Genomic DNA, 15,457 nt, shown 5'->3' on the forward strand with positions numbered 1-15,457 from the left:
CCCTACTCAGGGACCTGGGAACTTGGCTACGGCCAGGCCAGCTCGGGTCCTTAGTCCCACTTCTGCGGTAACAACCGGCTCAGGCAGGGGAACTAGGCGGGCCACGAGGGGGAGCACAAGCCAAGCCGCAGGGGGAGGAAGGGGTTAAATCTCCCTCCTCAGGGTTCGCAGCGCCGGGAGACCGCCCCTTAGGCTCCGCCCCGGAACGCTGACTGGCCCAAGCCTTCCCCGTCCTGCCCGGGGATTGGCCCCTGGGAGCGCGCCTCAGGCCTCGCCCCCGTCCCAGCCCCGCCTTTCGGGCCGCAGAGGCCGCTCGCTCGAGCTGTGGGGAGTACCGCCTCTCGGTTTGCCCACCCGCCATGGGGCTGTCGGAAGCGCCGGGGTGAGTGCAGGGCGCGGCCCTGGTTCCCAGTGTTCGAGTCCGCGAGGCGCGGGCCACCCCTTGGCCCCCGAGCAGGCGCCCGGCTTGCGTTAGCTCGGAAGGGGTACCGCCGAGTCCCGAGCAGGCATTTCCCGCCTGCCGCGCCTCGGTTTACCGCTTGGTCGATTTTCTGCAGGCGGCTGCCCAACCGTAGTGAGGGATGAGGCGGGAGCCGGCGCGACCCCAGCCCCTGCGGGCTGTGCGGAAAGCCGCTCGAGCGCCGTCCGAGGGCTAGCCGGGGGCCGCCTCCCGGCGGCTGTGTGCGGAGGAGCCCCGGCCCAGGAGGTGCGCCGGTGCGGCGCGTTGGGGCCCGGGACGTGGCTGCTAGAGTGTCCATAGCCGGGGCCTGGGTCCACCCAGGGATGCAACTGGTCCGGGAATGTGCGCTCCGGCCCTTCTGGCCTCTGGGCCCTCCTAGAGGGAGGGGTCAAAGATCTAAGCCCCTCCCTCCAAGCACGGGTTCGACCGAGGGGAGGGGGAGGGGTGGCGGGAGTGGCAGCCCTTAAAGACCTCGAGTGACTCACAGAGGAGGGGCCACGGGGCTCAAAGATCTCTGTGAGCTGGCAATGCCAAGAGTCTCTGAGGATCGTCCTTGCACCCACTCCACTCCATCCTCCAACGGAGACATCCAGGTTAGGGGCCCTTTCCAGGTGAGCTCCTGCCCCTCAGGTGGGAACCTCACCGTAGGTCAGAGCTGCTCACAGATCAGAACTTTCGTGACAGGTGAAGCCTTTCCCAGCAGGGGAGAGCTTCCCTCCAGGTAAGATTCCCCCCTCTGAGATCCATTCCCAGGTGAGAGTTTTCTCCCATTACAGGTGGGAGCCTCCCCCAGGTCAGAGCTTCCCTTAGGTGAGAATACCCTCCAGATCAGAACTTTCCTGGCAGGTGAAAACTTTCCCTGATAGTGAAAGCTTTCCCCCAGGTAAGTGCTCCCCCTCCAAGAGCTCCTATTCCCAAGTGATAACTATTTTGGGGACAGCTTCCCCCAGGTAAGAACTGCCCCCCCTTCCCCCCCAGATTTCCTATTCCCAAGTGAGATCGTTTCCCTTAATCAGGTGGTAGCCACTGGGCAGATCAGAGATTCTCCCCAGGACAGAACTTACCTAGCTGGTGAAAACTTTCCTGTCAGGTGAGAGCTTCTCCTTAGGCGAGATCCTCCCGGAGATCTATTCCCAGGTGAGATTGTCCCCCCTTGAAATGGGGGCTTCTCTTTCCAGGGGGAAAATTCTCCCTCCCAGTGAGAGCCATTCCCTGACTTTCCCAGATTAGGCCTGAGCTTGTCCAGGTCTACAACCTGGACCCTGTGGCTGGAGGCCCGGGGGCAATCTTAGCCCCAACACTTTCCTTCTCATAGAGCCTTCTCATATGAAGAGAGACTTGCCTGGTTTGCTGGATTCCTTCCTTGCGTGTGCTCTCCGACAGCATGCACTGGGCTCGTGGGGCAGCTGGATAAGGACTCGGACTGGACTGGGATTAGCTGGAGAAGAGTTGGGGCTGGGGGGAGGGGTCTGGGAGGGACAGTCAGCCTGGAACCTAGATTGGTGAACACTCAGGGCTGGACTGAAGTGTGGCTTGTGTTCATCCTGCTGCCTCTTTGTGGGAGACTTTGGCCCAGCAAGAGTCTTCCACCAGCCAAAGTTCAGGTCCTGCCCCTGCCTGGGCCTGGGCATAGGGCCTGCAGGAGCCAGCTGGGTGGCTGTACCTACCTAGGTCTTGGGACCTAGAAAAGTCAGGTGGGTGACTCTGTGGTCCCAGGTGGAGGTCTAGGGGAGGTTGGGCCAGGAGTGCCCACACTGTGTCTCTGGCCTCACCACCCAGACAGAGGGACACACAGGCACTGCTGTCCACAACGCAGGCAATGGAGCTGAGGAGGCGAGATTACCATGTGGAGCGGCCACTGCTGAACCAAGAACAGCTGGAGGAGCTGGGGAGCCGGAGCTCAGCAACTGGGACCCTCCAGTGGCGAAGCTGGTTTCGGTAAGGCTGAGGTGGGGGGGACTGGGGGCACTGGCAGGACTCAGGTAGCCCCTGTCTGTGATACCTACCCTTGTGTCCCCAGGTGCTCCCATGCTCGGGCCCGAGCCCTTCTGTTCCAGTACTTCCCAGTTTTGGCCTGGCTACCCCAGTATCCTGTGCGTGACTGGCTTCTGGGTGACTTGTTGTCTGGCCTGAGTGTGGCCATTATGCAGCTACCACAGGGTGAGCCACCCTTGACCTGGAGACTGTACCCAAAACCCTTGGATGATGACCCCGACCCTGCAAGGCCCTGGCCTGTAATCTGTGAACCACTGCCTGCCCCTGCCTCCCCCCACCCCTCTGCTAAAAGCCAGAAGCATGACCCCTGCCCCTGGAACTATGGCCCATGACCCAGGGCTGGGATTTCCTCATCCTTTCAAGACCCTGGCCTCCAAGTCTACATTGCTACCATTCCACCTCCAGGCCTGGCCTATGCCCTCCTGGCTGGACTGCCCCCTGTGTTTGGCCTCTACAGCTCCTTCTATCCTGTCTTTATCTATTTCCTGTTCGGCACTTCCCGGCACATCTCCGTGGGTGAGTGGAGCCAGGAGGATGCCCACATTCCCCACGGAGGACAGGGTGAGGGAGGGCTGAGCAGGGCAAGGAAACGCAGGGAACAGGGAGGGAGGCATTGATGCCAGGCCAGTGGGAGACTGGCCCAAGAGTCATTCCAGGCAGGACAGGGCCTCTGACCGTGGAGACAGGTTCAGGTTACCTAGAGGCCCTGGCCCAGGAGGATACGGGTGGGTGAAGCAACTCAAGGGGCCCAGACTTGGCACAGACCTGAGAGCCTGAGGCAGGCCATGCCCCCTTCCCCATTCCACTTTTCACAGGGGGAGTGGTCCTGAGCCAGTGGACACAGGTGGGACAAGGTAGATGATGCAGGGCCAACATTTCTAGCCACACTCAAGAGCCTTTGAACTTAGAGTTCATACCTGACTGCCAGCGCTGCCTCTATTTGCACAACACGTCTGAGGATATTGGTCTAGAGCTGGGTGTCTCCTGGCCTCTCCCTTAAGACCAGGACTCCAGGGCAGGGCAGTGCCCCCTCCCCTTCAGACCACCCTGATCTGCCCCTGCAGGCACCTTTGCTGTCATGTCCGTGATGGTGGGCAGTGTGACAGAATCACTGGCTCCGGATGAAGCCTACCTGCAGGCCTCAAACTCCACTGTTGATGTGGCGGCCAGAGATGCTGATCGGGTGCAGCTGGCCTCCACGCTCAGTGTCCTTGTTGGCCTCTTCCAGGTGCGGAGCAGTCAGGAGTACAGGCCCCTGACTGCCAGACCCACCCCTCACCCCATTTGCCAGGTCTCCTGAGTGTCTGGCCATCACCATCTTCCTCCTCCTCATCAGTCATCCCCCTCTGCTCCCACCTGCCCTGGGCTCTGCCCCGGCCACCCCTAGGACCCTCTCCTTCCCTGACTGCCCTGTGCACCCCACAGGTGGGGCTGGGCCTGGTCCATTTTGGCTTCGTGGTCACCTATCTGTCAGAGCCTCTGGTCCGAGCCTATACCACAGCCGCGTCTGTGCAGGTCTTCGTCTCGCAGCTCAAGTATGTGTTTGGCCTCCATCTGAGCAGCCGCTCTGGGCCACTGTCCCTCATCTATGTGAGTGAGGGTGGAAGGAGGGAAGGGTGGGTGGGCCCAGGACCTTGAGTGCTGGCTGTGACCCCCCACCTCCCCTCAGACAGTACTGGAGGTCTGCTGGAAGCTGCCCCAGACCGTGGTCGGCACCATGGTCACTGCAGTTGTGGCAGGGGTGGTTCTCGTGCTGGTGAAGCTGTTGAATGACAAGCTGCGGCGACAACTGCCCATGCCGCTCCCCGGGGAGCTGCTCATGGTTCGAATTCTGGTGGGGGGGCCAGGGGGAAGGGCAAGTGAGGAGTCCCTGCCGTGTGGGCGTCCCCCAGATAGTTAAAGACTAGTTGGCGTGGGCACTGAGGACTGGGGGGACCACAGCCGACAGCCCCTGACAGCATCTCTCTTTCCCCAAAATGGTGGTGTCCATCTCTTACCCTATCGCTGACTTCTGCCCACCCCTCTGAAGGTTTTGCTTCAGGCCTCTCTCTTTACGCCCAAAGTGATTTCTCCATCCCCCTTAACAGTGGTGCCAGCACCTACCTCCCCTGACTCTGTCCTCTCCCCGCAGCTCATCGGGGCCACAGGCATCTCCTACGGTGTGGGACTGCAGCACAGATTTGGGGTGGATGTCGTGGGCAAAATCCCTGCAGGGTGAGCTCTGGCCCCTGTCAGGTCAGGGAGGGTTGGGTGGCCAGGGCCACAACGTTCCTTTGACCTCACAGATGCCCCTCACAGGCTGGTGCCCCCAGTGGCCCCCAGCCCCCAGCTGTTCGCAAGGCTTGTGGGAAATGCCTTTGCCATCGCTGTGGTTGGGTTCGCCATTGCCATCTCGCTGGGGAAGATCTTCGCCCTGAGGCATGGCTACCGGGTGGACAGCAACCAGGTCTGGGGAATGGGATGTGGGACACGGAGAGGGCAGGTGTACAGAGACCCCAGGGCCTGGGGGGTTGGAGTATCAGGTGGGAGACAGGGAAACAGCAAACAGATGTGCTGGGGCCACATGGGGGGACTGAGGGTGGGAGAGCAGGACACTTGGGACAGTGGCCAAGTTTTGGGGGGCTACTGAGTGCGGATGGAGGTTGGGGATGCATAGGCCTGGACACAGTGACCACGCACTGCTAGTGATGTGTCCTCACACTTGCACTACCCCCATCAGGAGCTGCTGGCACTTGGCCTCAGTAACCTCATCGGGGGCATCTTTCAGTGCTTCCCTGTGAGCTGCTCTATGTCTCGGAGCCTGATACAGGAGAGCACCGGGGGCAACACACAGGTGGGCTGCAGGTGTGGGCTTGGGTGTGCATCTACACGCACACTGCTTTGCCTGGGTGGTCCTATCCCCGGCTTTCCCCCCCCCACCCCCCCTTTCCCCCTGCTCTCGCCTTCTTCTCCCCTACACTCCAGCCCACTCATCTGCCCGCTCACTCCCACTGTACAGGTGGCTGGAGCCATCTCCTCCCTCTTCATCCTCATTATCATCGTCAAACTTGGAGAACTCTTCCAAGACCTGCCCAAGGTGAGCCGCCATCCCGCACCCAGCCAGGCTTGAGGGCCTTGGCCGGGCCAGGGACTCAGATCAGTCAGTCAGGGCCTGGGTGAGGGGGAGGGATACAGGATCATGCCCTGTTTTTCAAGCTTGAGATCTCTGGGTTGAGATTTGGAGTCGACAGTCAGGGGTAAGAACCTTTGAGAGTCAGACCCAAGTTGTTAGGTTCGGGGGCAGGAGGTGGTTAGTGTCATTCGGGGTCATACCCAGGTGCTTGAGGACAGTCTGGCTCATGCCGGGTGGTCAGGGTTGTCAGCATCCCGCACCTCTCAGTAGCTCCTGGTGACCCTCCCCCTCCCCCAGGCAGTCCTGGCTGCTGCCATCATCGTGAACCTGAAGGGCATGTTGATGCAGTTCACCGACATACGCTCCCTCTGGAAGGCAAATCGAGTGGATCTGGTGAGAGGCCTGGGAGCCCAGGGGTGGGGTCAGGGCCTTCAGCCCCAGTGAACCTTCTAGACCCTGTTGACTACTACCCTTCTGTTTTTAGCTCATCTGGCTGGTGACCTTTGTGGCCACCATCCTGCTGAACCTGGACCTTGGCCTGGCAGTTGCGGTAGTCTTCTCCCTGCTGCTCGTGGTGGTCCGCACACAGCTGTGAGTCACCCCTTTGGTTCCCCCCTCATTCCAGCTGGTGAGGGAGTGAGGTCCACGCTGGTTTCCCCCAGCTTTCCCACATCTTGGGGGGTGACCCAAGGCTCCTTAGAACCCCCTCATTGCCCCCTCTCCTAATGCCCCCCTCTTCTCACACTCTCTCTTTCACAGGCCCCACTACTCTGTCCTGGGGCAGGTGCCAGACACAGATATTTACAGAGACGTGGCAGAGTACTCAGAAGTGAGTGGCAGGGGCTAAGCCAGAGGATGGCGTGGATGGGGTAGGACAGAGGCAGACGGGGCCGTCCCTTATCGGGTCCTTGCGTACTTGGCAAGGACACGGGGGTGGAGCGCTAAGGGTGCTTTGGCCCTTGGAATTTCAAGGGAGGAATTTGGGTCTCTGACCCCCATACTCCGAGTATGGGCCTTAGGGCCTGGGGGAGGAGTCTGTCTTAGAGGCAGGAGTACAAGCCCCATCCTGCAGAGTAGCCCTGGGTCAGGAATGTGGAGGGGCAGGATCTGGGGCACAGGACTAGGGGAGGCTGTTTGCTGACCTGATCAGTGGGGTTACTGAATCCTCGTCCTTTACCTCCTGAGAAGTCTCACGTCAAGCCCTGGGAACAAAAGTGGGGGCTCTGGAATAAAACAAGCTCATTTTCCCTGATGGAGCCTTGAAGGCTGAGCATAGTATGAGGAGGCAGAGTGAGGGAAGGACATGAGGGGAGAAGCTCAGCTGGATGGAAAGGAAGGTGGGGGGTGGCACAGGGACATCGTTCAGGCCCAAAGGCCGAGCAGAGACCTGGAGTGTCCTGAGCGGGGTGGGAGCAGGGGAAGGCTTGGCTGGGCTGGCAGTTGAGGAGGGTCTCTCTGTCCACATACAGAAAACAGACCCCAGTGCTGGGGTTGGAGACCCAAGCGGAAGCTAAGAGCCATTGAAACCTGGCCTGGGTATTGGCAGAAGGACAGGGGAGATGGGGTGGGAGAGGTTCAGGATGCCCTGGAGGAAGAAGCAGCAGCTCTGACAGGCCCAGCTGAGGGGTCAGGATGACCCCACCAGCTCCTGGGAGGGCAGGGGCTGCAGGCCGGGCCTCTGTTAGCTGGGAAGCAGGGGGTTGATGATGTCAGGTACCGGGGTACACAGGGGAGGAAAGAAAGAGAGCAAGATGCAGCTAGGAGAGACGAGGGCTCAGCCATCCCCAACCTGACCCATCCCCAGGCCAGGGAGGTCCCGGGCGTGAAGGTCTTCCGCTCCTCGGCCACCATGTACTTTGCCAACGCTGAGCTCTACAGTGACACGCTGAAGCAGAGGGTGAGGCCTGGGGCCCACAGGGGGAGGGGCAGAGGGTCTCTCACCTCCCCAGTGTCCACATCCCCTGCCCTGCCCTTTGTTCTAGTGCGGTGTGAACGTGGACCACCTCATCTCCCAGAAGAAGAAACTGCTCAGGAAGCAGGAGCTAAAGCTGAAGCGACTTCAGAAAGAGAATAAGCTCCCGAAACAGGCAGGGGCCCTTCTGACCCCACCCGGCCTTTCTCCCAGCCTCCTGGCTTCTCACCCTCATTCTTCATCCCTCCTCCTGTCTCCCTGATGCCCCCAGTGACCCTGCAGGTCAGGGTTCTGTGGGCAGTTTTGTTTTTCTCCTGCCTCCTAAGCCAGTGGTGGCGTGAACCATCACAGTCCTCTTCCCAAAGTAGGTCAAAACCCCACAGCCTTCTGATCCCACTGACCTGATCAGTGGGGTTACTGAATCTCCGTCCTTTACCTCCTGAGAAGCCTCACGTCAAGCCCTGAGAACAAAAGTCCCAGGACCCTGCCCTGGGTCCCAAGCTTCAGCTGCTAGTCCACCTGCCTGCCCAAAGCCAGGGGCGACACCAGGCCTGCCTGGCCTGGTTGTCATATGACAGCTGGGACACCTCTTTCCTGGTCCCCCTCTTTCCTGGCCTAGGCTGCCACCTCCAAGGGCACTTCCATTTCCATCAATGTCAACACCAGTGTCACAGACATCGAGAGCAACGATGTGGAGGGCTCCAAGGCCACGGTGAGGCTGGAGGTGGGAGAGGGGCTAACCATGAGCTGCAGGGATGAGAGTGCCCATGTGTGGAGTGGAGTGATGGATCAGATGCTCTACAGGGAGATCTCTAGTGATATGCCATAGAATTCTGCTTGTGGCTCTCTGGTCTGTAATCTGAGGCCTAGCCAAAGACCTTGAATTTGTGAATTCTACAAGACCCTGCAGTCTGTGTTCATGGGCAGAGGGAAGGGACTGGGCATGTGGGAAAAATCTGGGATCAAAGGGGACATGAATCTCAATTAGAGTCTCAGGCAGGACTTCCCTGGCAGGCCAGTGGTTAAGACTCTACGCTCCCAGTGCAGGGGCCATGGGTTCCATCCCTGGTCAGGGAAGTTTCACATGCTGTGCAGCACCCCCCTCCCCCAAAAAAAGACTCAGGCAGGGTGCCAGGATATCTGTGTGTGCGCGTGTGTCCATGTGTCTCTTTTGGTTTGTCCCCATCCTCAGTCAGTCACTCTGGCTGACTGAGGATGGGGTGTGGTCTCTGATGCCCTTCCTTCTTAAGTGTCCCTATTAAGTATGGGCCCAGGAGGTAACAGAGCAGTAGATGCATGTCTGTGTGTGCTCCTGGAGTCTGGGCACCCTCCCCTGTGTGTCCCCATGTTTCCCTCCTGTCTTTACCTACAGGCTCCCTGTCTCCATATCCTCATGTGTCCACTGCATGCCCCATATATGTGACCGTTTACACGTCTGATCCCGTGTGTCTCTGCACGTCTGTGTATATTCCCTGCCTTCACCCACCGTGGGCGGCCCTTGCAGTGTGTCTGGTTTCCCAGCAGGTGAGCGCAGGGACTGAGCTAGAGGATACAGCAGCCAGGGGTCAAGAAGATGCCAAGGCCCCAGACTTGTCCTCACTGAAGACCCTGGGCCTGCCTCAGCCAGATTTCCACAGCCTCATCCTGGACCTGAGTTCCCTTTCCTTCGTGGACACTGTGTCTCTCAAGAGCCTGAAGAATGTAAGGGGCTGGGGGCACCCCTAAGAAGGGCCTTGGGGGAGGACGAGGCCCTTCAACCCTGACCCCATAACTAACTCCAAGAGCCCTCTGAGCCTAACCCCCAACCCTCTGAGCTCCCCCTCTGAACTCCCTTCCCCCCCAGCCTGCCCAAGTCCCCCTTCGGAGCCCCTGAGCCTCCCTCTGAGTCTGGCCCCCTTTTCTGCTGCAGATTTTCCATGACTTCCGGGAGATCGAGGTGGAGGTGTACATGGCCGCCTGCCACTGTGCGTGGGGTGGACACGGCAAGAGCCGTCCGGGGAGGGGGTGGGGATTCTGGCCAAGGAATCTGCCAGGCAGCACAAGGAAAAAGTCTTTCTCTGAAACTGGAGGTCAGAGGGGTCCTGGGAGGGAGGGGTCAAGGGTCAAGAGTTGGGGTTTAGCCATAAGCCTCAGGGGTGGTGGTCAGGGTGACATTCTGCCAGTGCCTGGGTGTTCCTGAGGGTTCTGCGGGTCAGGGGAGACCGACTCCTTGCCTACAGCTCCCGTGGTCACGCAGCTGGAGGCGGGGCACTTCTTCGATGCATCTATCACCAAGCAGCATCTCTTTGCCTCTGTCCACGATGCTGTCATCTTTGCACTCCAACACCCGAGGTCCAGCCCCGTCAACCCTGTTTTGGTGAGCTGACCTCTGTTGCTGAGCTCTTTTTGTTTATCTACTGTTTGTCCCATCCTGACCCCATTTCCAGGAAGTCCACCCTTCCTGGATGGCTCTGATTAGCTCTGCCCCCAGTGGATCCACTGCCTTCCCCTCCTGCCTTTAGAGGAAGCTGCTCCCGGGGGAGGGGGTAGTACGTGTCCTTCGGAAACTGACAGGAGCCTCTCCTCCTCTCCCTGCCCAGGTTACCAAACTCTGACCGTGCTGCCACCCTGCCTGAGACTGCCCACCTCTGGAGGTTGCGACCAGTTACCCGTGAGGACCCCCTACCCCTGGGCTGCCTCCACATGTCACCCAGGAGTCCCCTCCGTACGCAGGCACATAACTCAGGGATGGAGGTCCTGGGACTCCAAGTTCAGTGCTCTAGGCCTGGGATAAGGCACTGGCCAAGTTGGAGGAGCATGCATGTTTTTAGCCTCAGGAATAAAGATTTGTTTGCCCAATGCCAGGCTCTGCTGTGGCTTGGTGGGGGCTTGGCAGGGGCAAGGGTATAGTCCACAGCCCTGGCTCCTGACCCTTCTTATGCCCCAAAGTGGGAATTGGGGGTGGAAGTGGGGGGGAAGTTTGGGGAGGGCAGGGTCAGGCAGGGGGAGTGTGGAGCAGGAGGGAGAGCTACGGGGCTAGGCCCGGGGGGGCACGTCCCAGGTCCAAGTTCCTCCCCAGCCACATGCAGCCCTCGACACCTGTGTCCTCGGCTGTAAAATGGTTGGAATCAGAGCTGCTTCTCAGGAATGACCTGTTCTCAGGGACCCCTGATGAGGTGCAGGGCAGGCCTGGCACTACTGGGCAGCCCCTGGAGGGTGTGGTGTGAACACCTGAGCAACCAGCTAAGGAAGCACAGGGTATTCACAGGTGTTGCCGGTCTGCACTGAGAAGTAAGAATATGGGAATTCCCTGGCAGTCTAGTGGTTAGGACTCAACGCTTTCACTGTCAAGGGTGAGGGTTCGATCGATCCCTGGTTGGGGAACTAAGATCCCACAAGCAGCACAGTGCAGCCAAAAGAAAAAAAAAAAGAAAAGAAAAGAAAGGAAAGAATGTGCATGATTGATTTACTTGGGAAAAATGCTTATTTGTATAATTAGATCACCTGGGCTTTGCAGGTCACCGTCAGCCAAGAACCACTTGTTGATTTCTACCATAAAACACCAACATCTGGGCATGTGGCCCAGTGGGCAGCAATGGGCCTTCAGGCCAGCTGATACTGAGTGACTGGGGGCCAGGGTGGGGAGGTCGAACCTTTCTGGGCCTCAGTATCCTCATCAGGAGAGTAGAGATGCTAATAGTACCCACTTCATGGGTTCCTCAATGAGTATTAAATGAGTAAATGCCACAAACAGCTTGCAACAGTGCTGGGCTCACGTCACCTGCCAAAACAAGTGAGCCTGCCATTCGCAGGTCCCGACCAGGTCCTGGGCTCTGTGCTGGACCAGTGGACAGAGGCTGCCCTGCCCTGCAAGTCACAGAGGCACCCCTTGCCTGGCTGTTTCTATCCTGGCCTGTGTCAGTTCCCTGCTCTGTGTTCACAAATCATCTGTCCTTTCCCCACCCCCAGAACCTTGCCCAGGAAATCAGGGCCCTTTGTCACACTGCCTCCAGGCACCAGGAACAGCACTGGGCACAAGCAAGTGCTTGGTAAATACTGGTTAAGTGAACCTATGTACTGGAGTGGAAGGTAAATCTCAAACATGAACTTGCAGATACAGGCAGACCTTGTTTTATTGCACTTCGCCGTACTGTGTTTTTTACAAATTGAAAGTTTATGGCAACCCTGAGTCAATCAAGCCTTTTGGTGCCATTTTTCCAACATCATTTGCTCACTGCATGTCGCTGTCACATTGTGGTAATTCTCAAAGTATTTCAAACTTTTTCATTATTATTTGTTAGGATCTGTGATCAGTGATCTTTGATGTTACTACTGTGACTTGCTGAAGGCTCAGATGATGGTTAGCAATTTTTAGCAATAAAGTGTTTTTTTAAATTAAAGTATGTACTTTTTTTTAGACATAATGCTACTGCACCCTTAATAGACTACAGTGTAGTGTAAACATTTATATGCACCGGGAAACTGAAAAATTTGTGCAACTCGCTTTATTGTGGTGGTCTAGAACCGAAGCACAGTATCTCCAAGGTATACCTGTACTTGGAAATGCTTTGAAGAAAATGAAACAGGGTCAGGAATTCCCTGGCAGTCCAGTGGTTATGACTGCGCTTCCATTGCAGGGCGCACGGGTTCAGTCCCTGGTCGGGGAACTAAGATCCCACATGCCACAATGTGGCCAAATAAATAAATAAAACAGGGTCACGTGAAAGAGAAGGGACTGTGTTACCCGGGATGGTCATGGGAGGGAGACTCAGGGAGCAGGTGACACTTGAGCTGAAATCCAGCTGTGAGAATTCTCTTTCTAGGACAGTGCTCCTAGTGTAGTGAACTGCAGGTGTGTTCAAGGAACACCAGGGAGGCCTACAAGAGGCAGCGGGGGAGACCAGAGCATAGAGCACCTCACAGGCCAGGGTGAGCCTTCAGGCTTTATTCAGAGAGTGCGCGCCCACATTTTTGAGTGCTCACTGTGCTGCGACGTGGACCATGGGGCTGAGTCTGGGCATGGGGGGGCAGGGAGCAGCTCTGTGTGCTTAGCTTGGTTGGCCTGTGGTTGATACTGCCACTGGTGGAGAGCATGTTAGATGTATGTTAGATGATGAGGAGGGAGAGGGGGAAGGAGGCATTCTTTCATTCCTGGGCCCCAAGCCTGCCCTCCTCCCTGCCCTGGAATCCCACCCCGCCCCATATTTTCTGGCCAGGCCACCCCTCCTGAAAGCCATGGGCCCAGCTGGAACCTACTGCCTCACCTGCCCCTGGGGGAGGGGTGTTTGCCCGTTGCCAGGCGCCCAGGTTCCGGCCCCTAGTACTTGCAGCAGCCATGCTGCACACACAGTCCTTCCTGCCATGGCTGCTTCTGCTAGCAATGCCTGTCTGCACCCACACTTGGTCACGGCCCCGGTGGTACCAGGTGGGGCTGGACTTACAGCCCTGGGGGTGCCAGCCAAACAGCCTGGAGGGTTGCAAGGACAGCCTGGGCTCTCCTGGCCATTGGATGGGCCTGGGGGTGAACTGCATCTACCCAGTGGCTGGGGTCACCGTTGCCACTACCATGATGCTGATGCTCAGCCATGTGGGGATGCAATGGCGGCGCTCACAGGCCACCAAGAGTGAGGTGAGCATGGCACTGCTCTGTCCCCACAGCTCGTAATTCTCTACCCATCCTCCCACTCATGTCTTGTGGGCCTCCTGCTGCCCCTCCCCCCGCCCCTCCCCCATCACTCACACCCCAGGGTCCCTACATCTGTCCACACCCAACAGTCCCTGGCCATTTCCCGTGGGTAGTACCCTGCACCATCCTCCCTCTTTAATATCCCTATTCCTCATCCAGCCTCCATGGGCCCCATGACCATACTAGGCCACAACAGACCCTCCACGATCCTCCATCACCCTAAGTCCCCCTTCCCACCACACCTCTGTCCTGTTCCTCTGTTCTCACTCCTGCCTCTTGGTCCTATCCTCAGCATCTGCAGGTGACGGCTAACCCCTGTGCACCCTGGAAACGACGAGCCCCGATCTCAGACCGTACTCTACTCCTTGGGGTCCTGCATATGCTGGATGCCCTCCTGGTCCATATTGAGGGCTATCTGCAGCGTCTAGCCACCCAGCAGCAAACCCAAATAAAGGGGACTCCTGCCCAGAGCGGGTGACCCAACATACACTCCTCTCTTTGCCTGGTGGCCTGTTGGGGTGGGGATGGCCTGAGGCTCTGGGCCAGGCTCAGGCCTGTGTGTCTTATTCTCTCCAGGCTTGTCTGGACCCTGTGCCCCTTTTCTACTTTTAGAGCCAGCACACCCATCGAGGCCTCGGTGCCCATTGATGGCTGGGCAGATGGGGCCCGGGCTGGCTCACACTGCTCCATTGCCCACACCAACTGACCCCCTCCTCTCTAGGGATCCCACTCATAAATACAATTGCTCCTCTGGGGCTCCTCAGGGGCCCCCAGTGTGGTGGGAGAAGACTTGGCCAAAAGGGCAGATGTGGGTGGTCCAGAGAGGGCAGCCCAGAGGTGACCACCTGGCTGAGTCAGGAGCTAGAGCTCCTGGTTGAGCCTGTGGGGCCTGAGCTGGGGCTGGGGGTAGAGGGAGGGCCCTGGCTGCCTTCATCTTTGTGACATCTCAAACATGCTTTGGCACCTAAGTGGCCCTCGCTCTAAAGCCCCTGGAAGTGGGATGAGGGCTGAACCTCCCCAAAGGGGCCCTCACCTGCTTCCTCCCTTCCTTCTACCATAGGCATCAGGATCTGCTGATGAACAGAACAGTCTCCTCCCTCACCCACTCACAAATAGGGGAGGGTAGAGGTGGTGATGAAGCAGACTCAAAAACTCAATTCCTCTGCAGAGAGTTGTGCTGAGCCAGTTGGAGTAGGGCAGGTGTGGGCTGACTGCTGGGACCTGAAGGGTGAGTTGGGTGATGAGAGGAGGGGGAGAGTGCTCCAGTCAGAAGGATAAGCACATACAAGGGCCAGGTGGGGAAAGAGACCTTGACCTGTTCCATGAACTATAAGATGGTCAGGATTTCAGGGGAAAGAAGGAATTCTGGAGCACAGGAGAGGGCAGGCTGGGAAGGGACAGGAGTTAGTGTCTCCTAGGGAGGCTGTGGTAGGCAGGATAATGGCCCTCAAGATGTCCTTGGAGTCTGTGAATATTTTACAGTACATGGCAAAGAGGATTTTGCAGATGGAATTAAGTTAAAGACATTAAAATGGGAAGATTATTCTGGATTATTTTGGTAGGCCCAGTGTAATTTCATGAGCCCTTAAAAGTGGAAGAGGAGGGCAGGAGAGTTGGTCGGATTCAAAGTGTAAGAGGTACTAATAATACTCTGCTGCTGGCTTTGAAGGTGGTGGAAGAGATCTTCCACCACTCAAAGATCCAAGGAATTCAGATGGCCTCTAGAAGCTGGGAATGACCCTTGGGTGATAGCCAGCAAGAAAACAGAAACCTCAGTCCTTCAACCACTATGATCTAACTTCTGCCAATAACCTGAATGACCAAGGACACATTCTCCCCTAGAGCCTCCAGAAAGGAACACAGCCCTGCTAATGTCTTGATTTTAGCCCAATGACATCCGTGTTGGATTTTGGGCCTACAGAACTGTGAGATAATAAATTAATTTTGTCCTAAGCCATTAAGTCTGTGGTGATTTGTTATGGCAGCAATAGAAAACTACTAAATATTGGTATCAAGAGTGAGAGGTACTGCTGTAACAAATCCTAAAAATGTGGAAATTGCTTTGGAATTGGGCAGTGAACAAAGGCTGGAAGAATGTCAGGGAGCATAATAGAAAAGGCCAAAACTACCTTCAAACAACTGTTAGCAGAAATTTGGACATTAAGAATGCTGCCATTGAGGGCTCAGAAGAAAATTAGGAACATGTTATTGGAAACCAGGAGTAAAAGGAATCTTTGTTAAATAGTTGTGGGAAGCTTAGTGGAATCATAACCCGTGTTTGGATGGAAAGCAGAACTTGTAAATGATGAACTT

The 15,457-nt window shown here is 57.3% G+C and overlaps 2 protein-coding genes across 19 annotated transcripts; both read left to right on the forward strand.

Annotated features, from left to right (window-relative positions):
• The first annotated feature begins 273 nt into the window (after positions 1-273).
• SLC26A6 (solute carrier family 26 member 6) lies at positions 274-10,990 on the forward strand. Of its 18 annotated transcripts, none has more exons than XM_081247276.1 (21): positions 291-382; positions 1,237-1,270; positions 2,240-2,398; positions 2,481-2,620; positions 2,861-2,971; positions 3,520-3,683; positions 3,881-4,045; positions 4,125-4,277; positions 4,587-4,669; positions 4,754-4,901; positions 5,175-5,288; positions 5,454-5,531; positions 5,838-5,960; positions 6,052-6,158; positions 6,327-6,396; positions 7,372-7,464; positions 7,550-7,654; positions 8,099-8,191; positions 9,001-9,180; positions 9,699-9,835; positions 10,059-10,990. In XM_081247276.1, the coding sequence occupies exons 3-21, from the start codon at positions 2,280-2,282 to the stop codon at positions 10,366-10,368; spliced, it is 2,493 nt and encodes an 830-aa protein (XP_081103402.1). In that variant the 5' UTR covers positions 291-382; positions 1,237-1,270; positions 2,240-2,279; the 3' UTR covers positions 10,369-10,990. The 18 variants fall into 18 exon arrangements, with proteins under 18 accessions (XP_081103407.1, XP_081103401.1, XP_081103402.1 ...); XM_081247268.1 differs by having other exon boundaries at positions 322-382; positions 1,237-2,154; XM_081247271.1 differs by lacking the exons at positions 291-382; positions 1,237-1,270 and adding exons at positions 716-1,181; positions 9,389-9,443 and having other exon boundaries at positions 10,059-10,206.
• Positions 10,991-11,144: 154 nt separating this feature from the next.
• On the forward strand, positions 11,145-15,172 carry TMEM89 (transmembrane protein 89). The gene is made up of 3 exons (XM_081247286.1): positions 11,145-13,087; positions 13,437-13,618; positions 14,205-15,172. The coding sequence occupies exons 1-3, from the start codon at positions 12,794-12,796 to the stop codon at positions 14,323-14,325; spliced, it is 597 nt and encodes a 198-aa protein (XP_081103412.1). The 5' UTR covers positions 11,145-12,793; the 3' UTR covers positions 14,326-15,172.
• Positions 15,173-15,457: the final 285 nt, after the last annotated feature.

This window comes from Mesoplodon bidens, assembly GCF_964165515.1.
Source record: "Mesoplodon bidens genome assembly, chromosome: 10".
NCBI classification, from domain to species: domain Eukaryota; kingdom Metazoa; phylum Chordata; class Mammalia; order Artiodactyla; family Ziphiidae; genus Mesoplodon; species Mesoplodon bidens.

What these genes read in the sequence shown, in the direction of transcription:
- SLC26A6 (XM_081247267.1), top strand. Translation starts at nt 988, where the DNA reads ATGCCAAGAGTCTCTGAGGATCGTCCTTGCACCCACTCCACTCCATCC. An exon ending in TCCCCGGGGAGCTGCTCATG is followed by an intron (nt 4,278 to 4,586) that starts GTTCGAATTCTG and finishes CTCTCCCCGCAG; the next exon opens with CTCATCGGGGCCACAGGCAT. An exon ending in ACCGGGTGGACAGCAACCAG is followed by an intron (nt 4,902 to 5,174) that starts GTCTGGGGAATG and finishes TACCCCCATCAG; the next exon opens with GAGCTGCTGGCACTTGGCCT.
- TMEM89 (XM_081247286.1), top strand. Translation starts at nt 12,794, where the DNA reads ATGCTGCACACACAGTCCTTCCTGCCATGGCTGCTTCTGCTAGCAATG. An exon ending in CACAGGCCACCAAGAGTGAG is followed by an intron (nt 13,088 to 13,436) that starts GTGAGCATGGCA and finishes TCCTATCCTCAG; the next exon opens with CATCTGCAGGTGACGGCTAA. An exon ending in GGGACTCCTGCCCAGAGCGG is followed by an intron (nt 13,619 to 14,204) that starts GTGACCCAACAT and finishes CTTCTACCATAG; the next exon opens with GCATCAGGATCTGCTGATGA.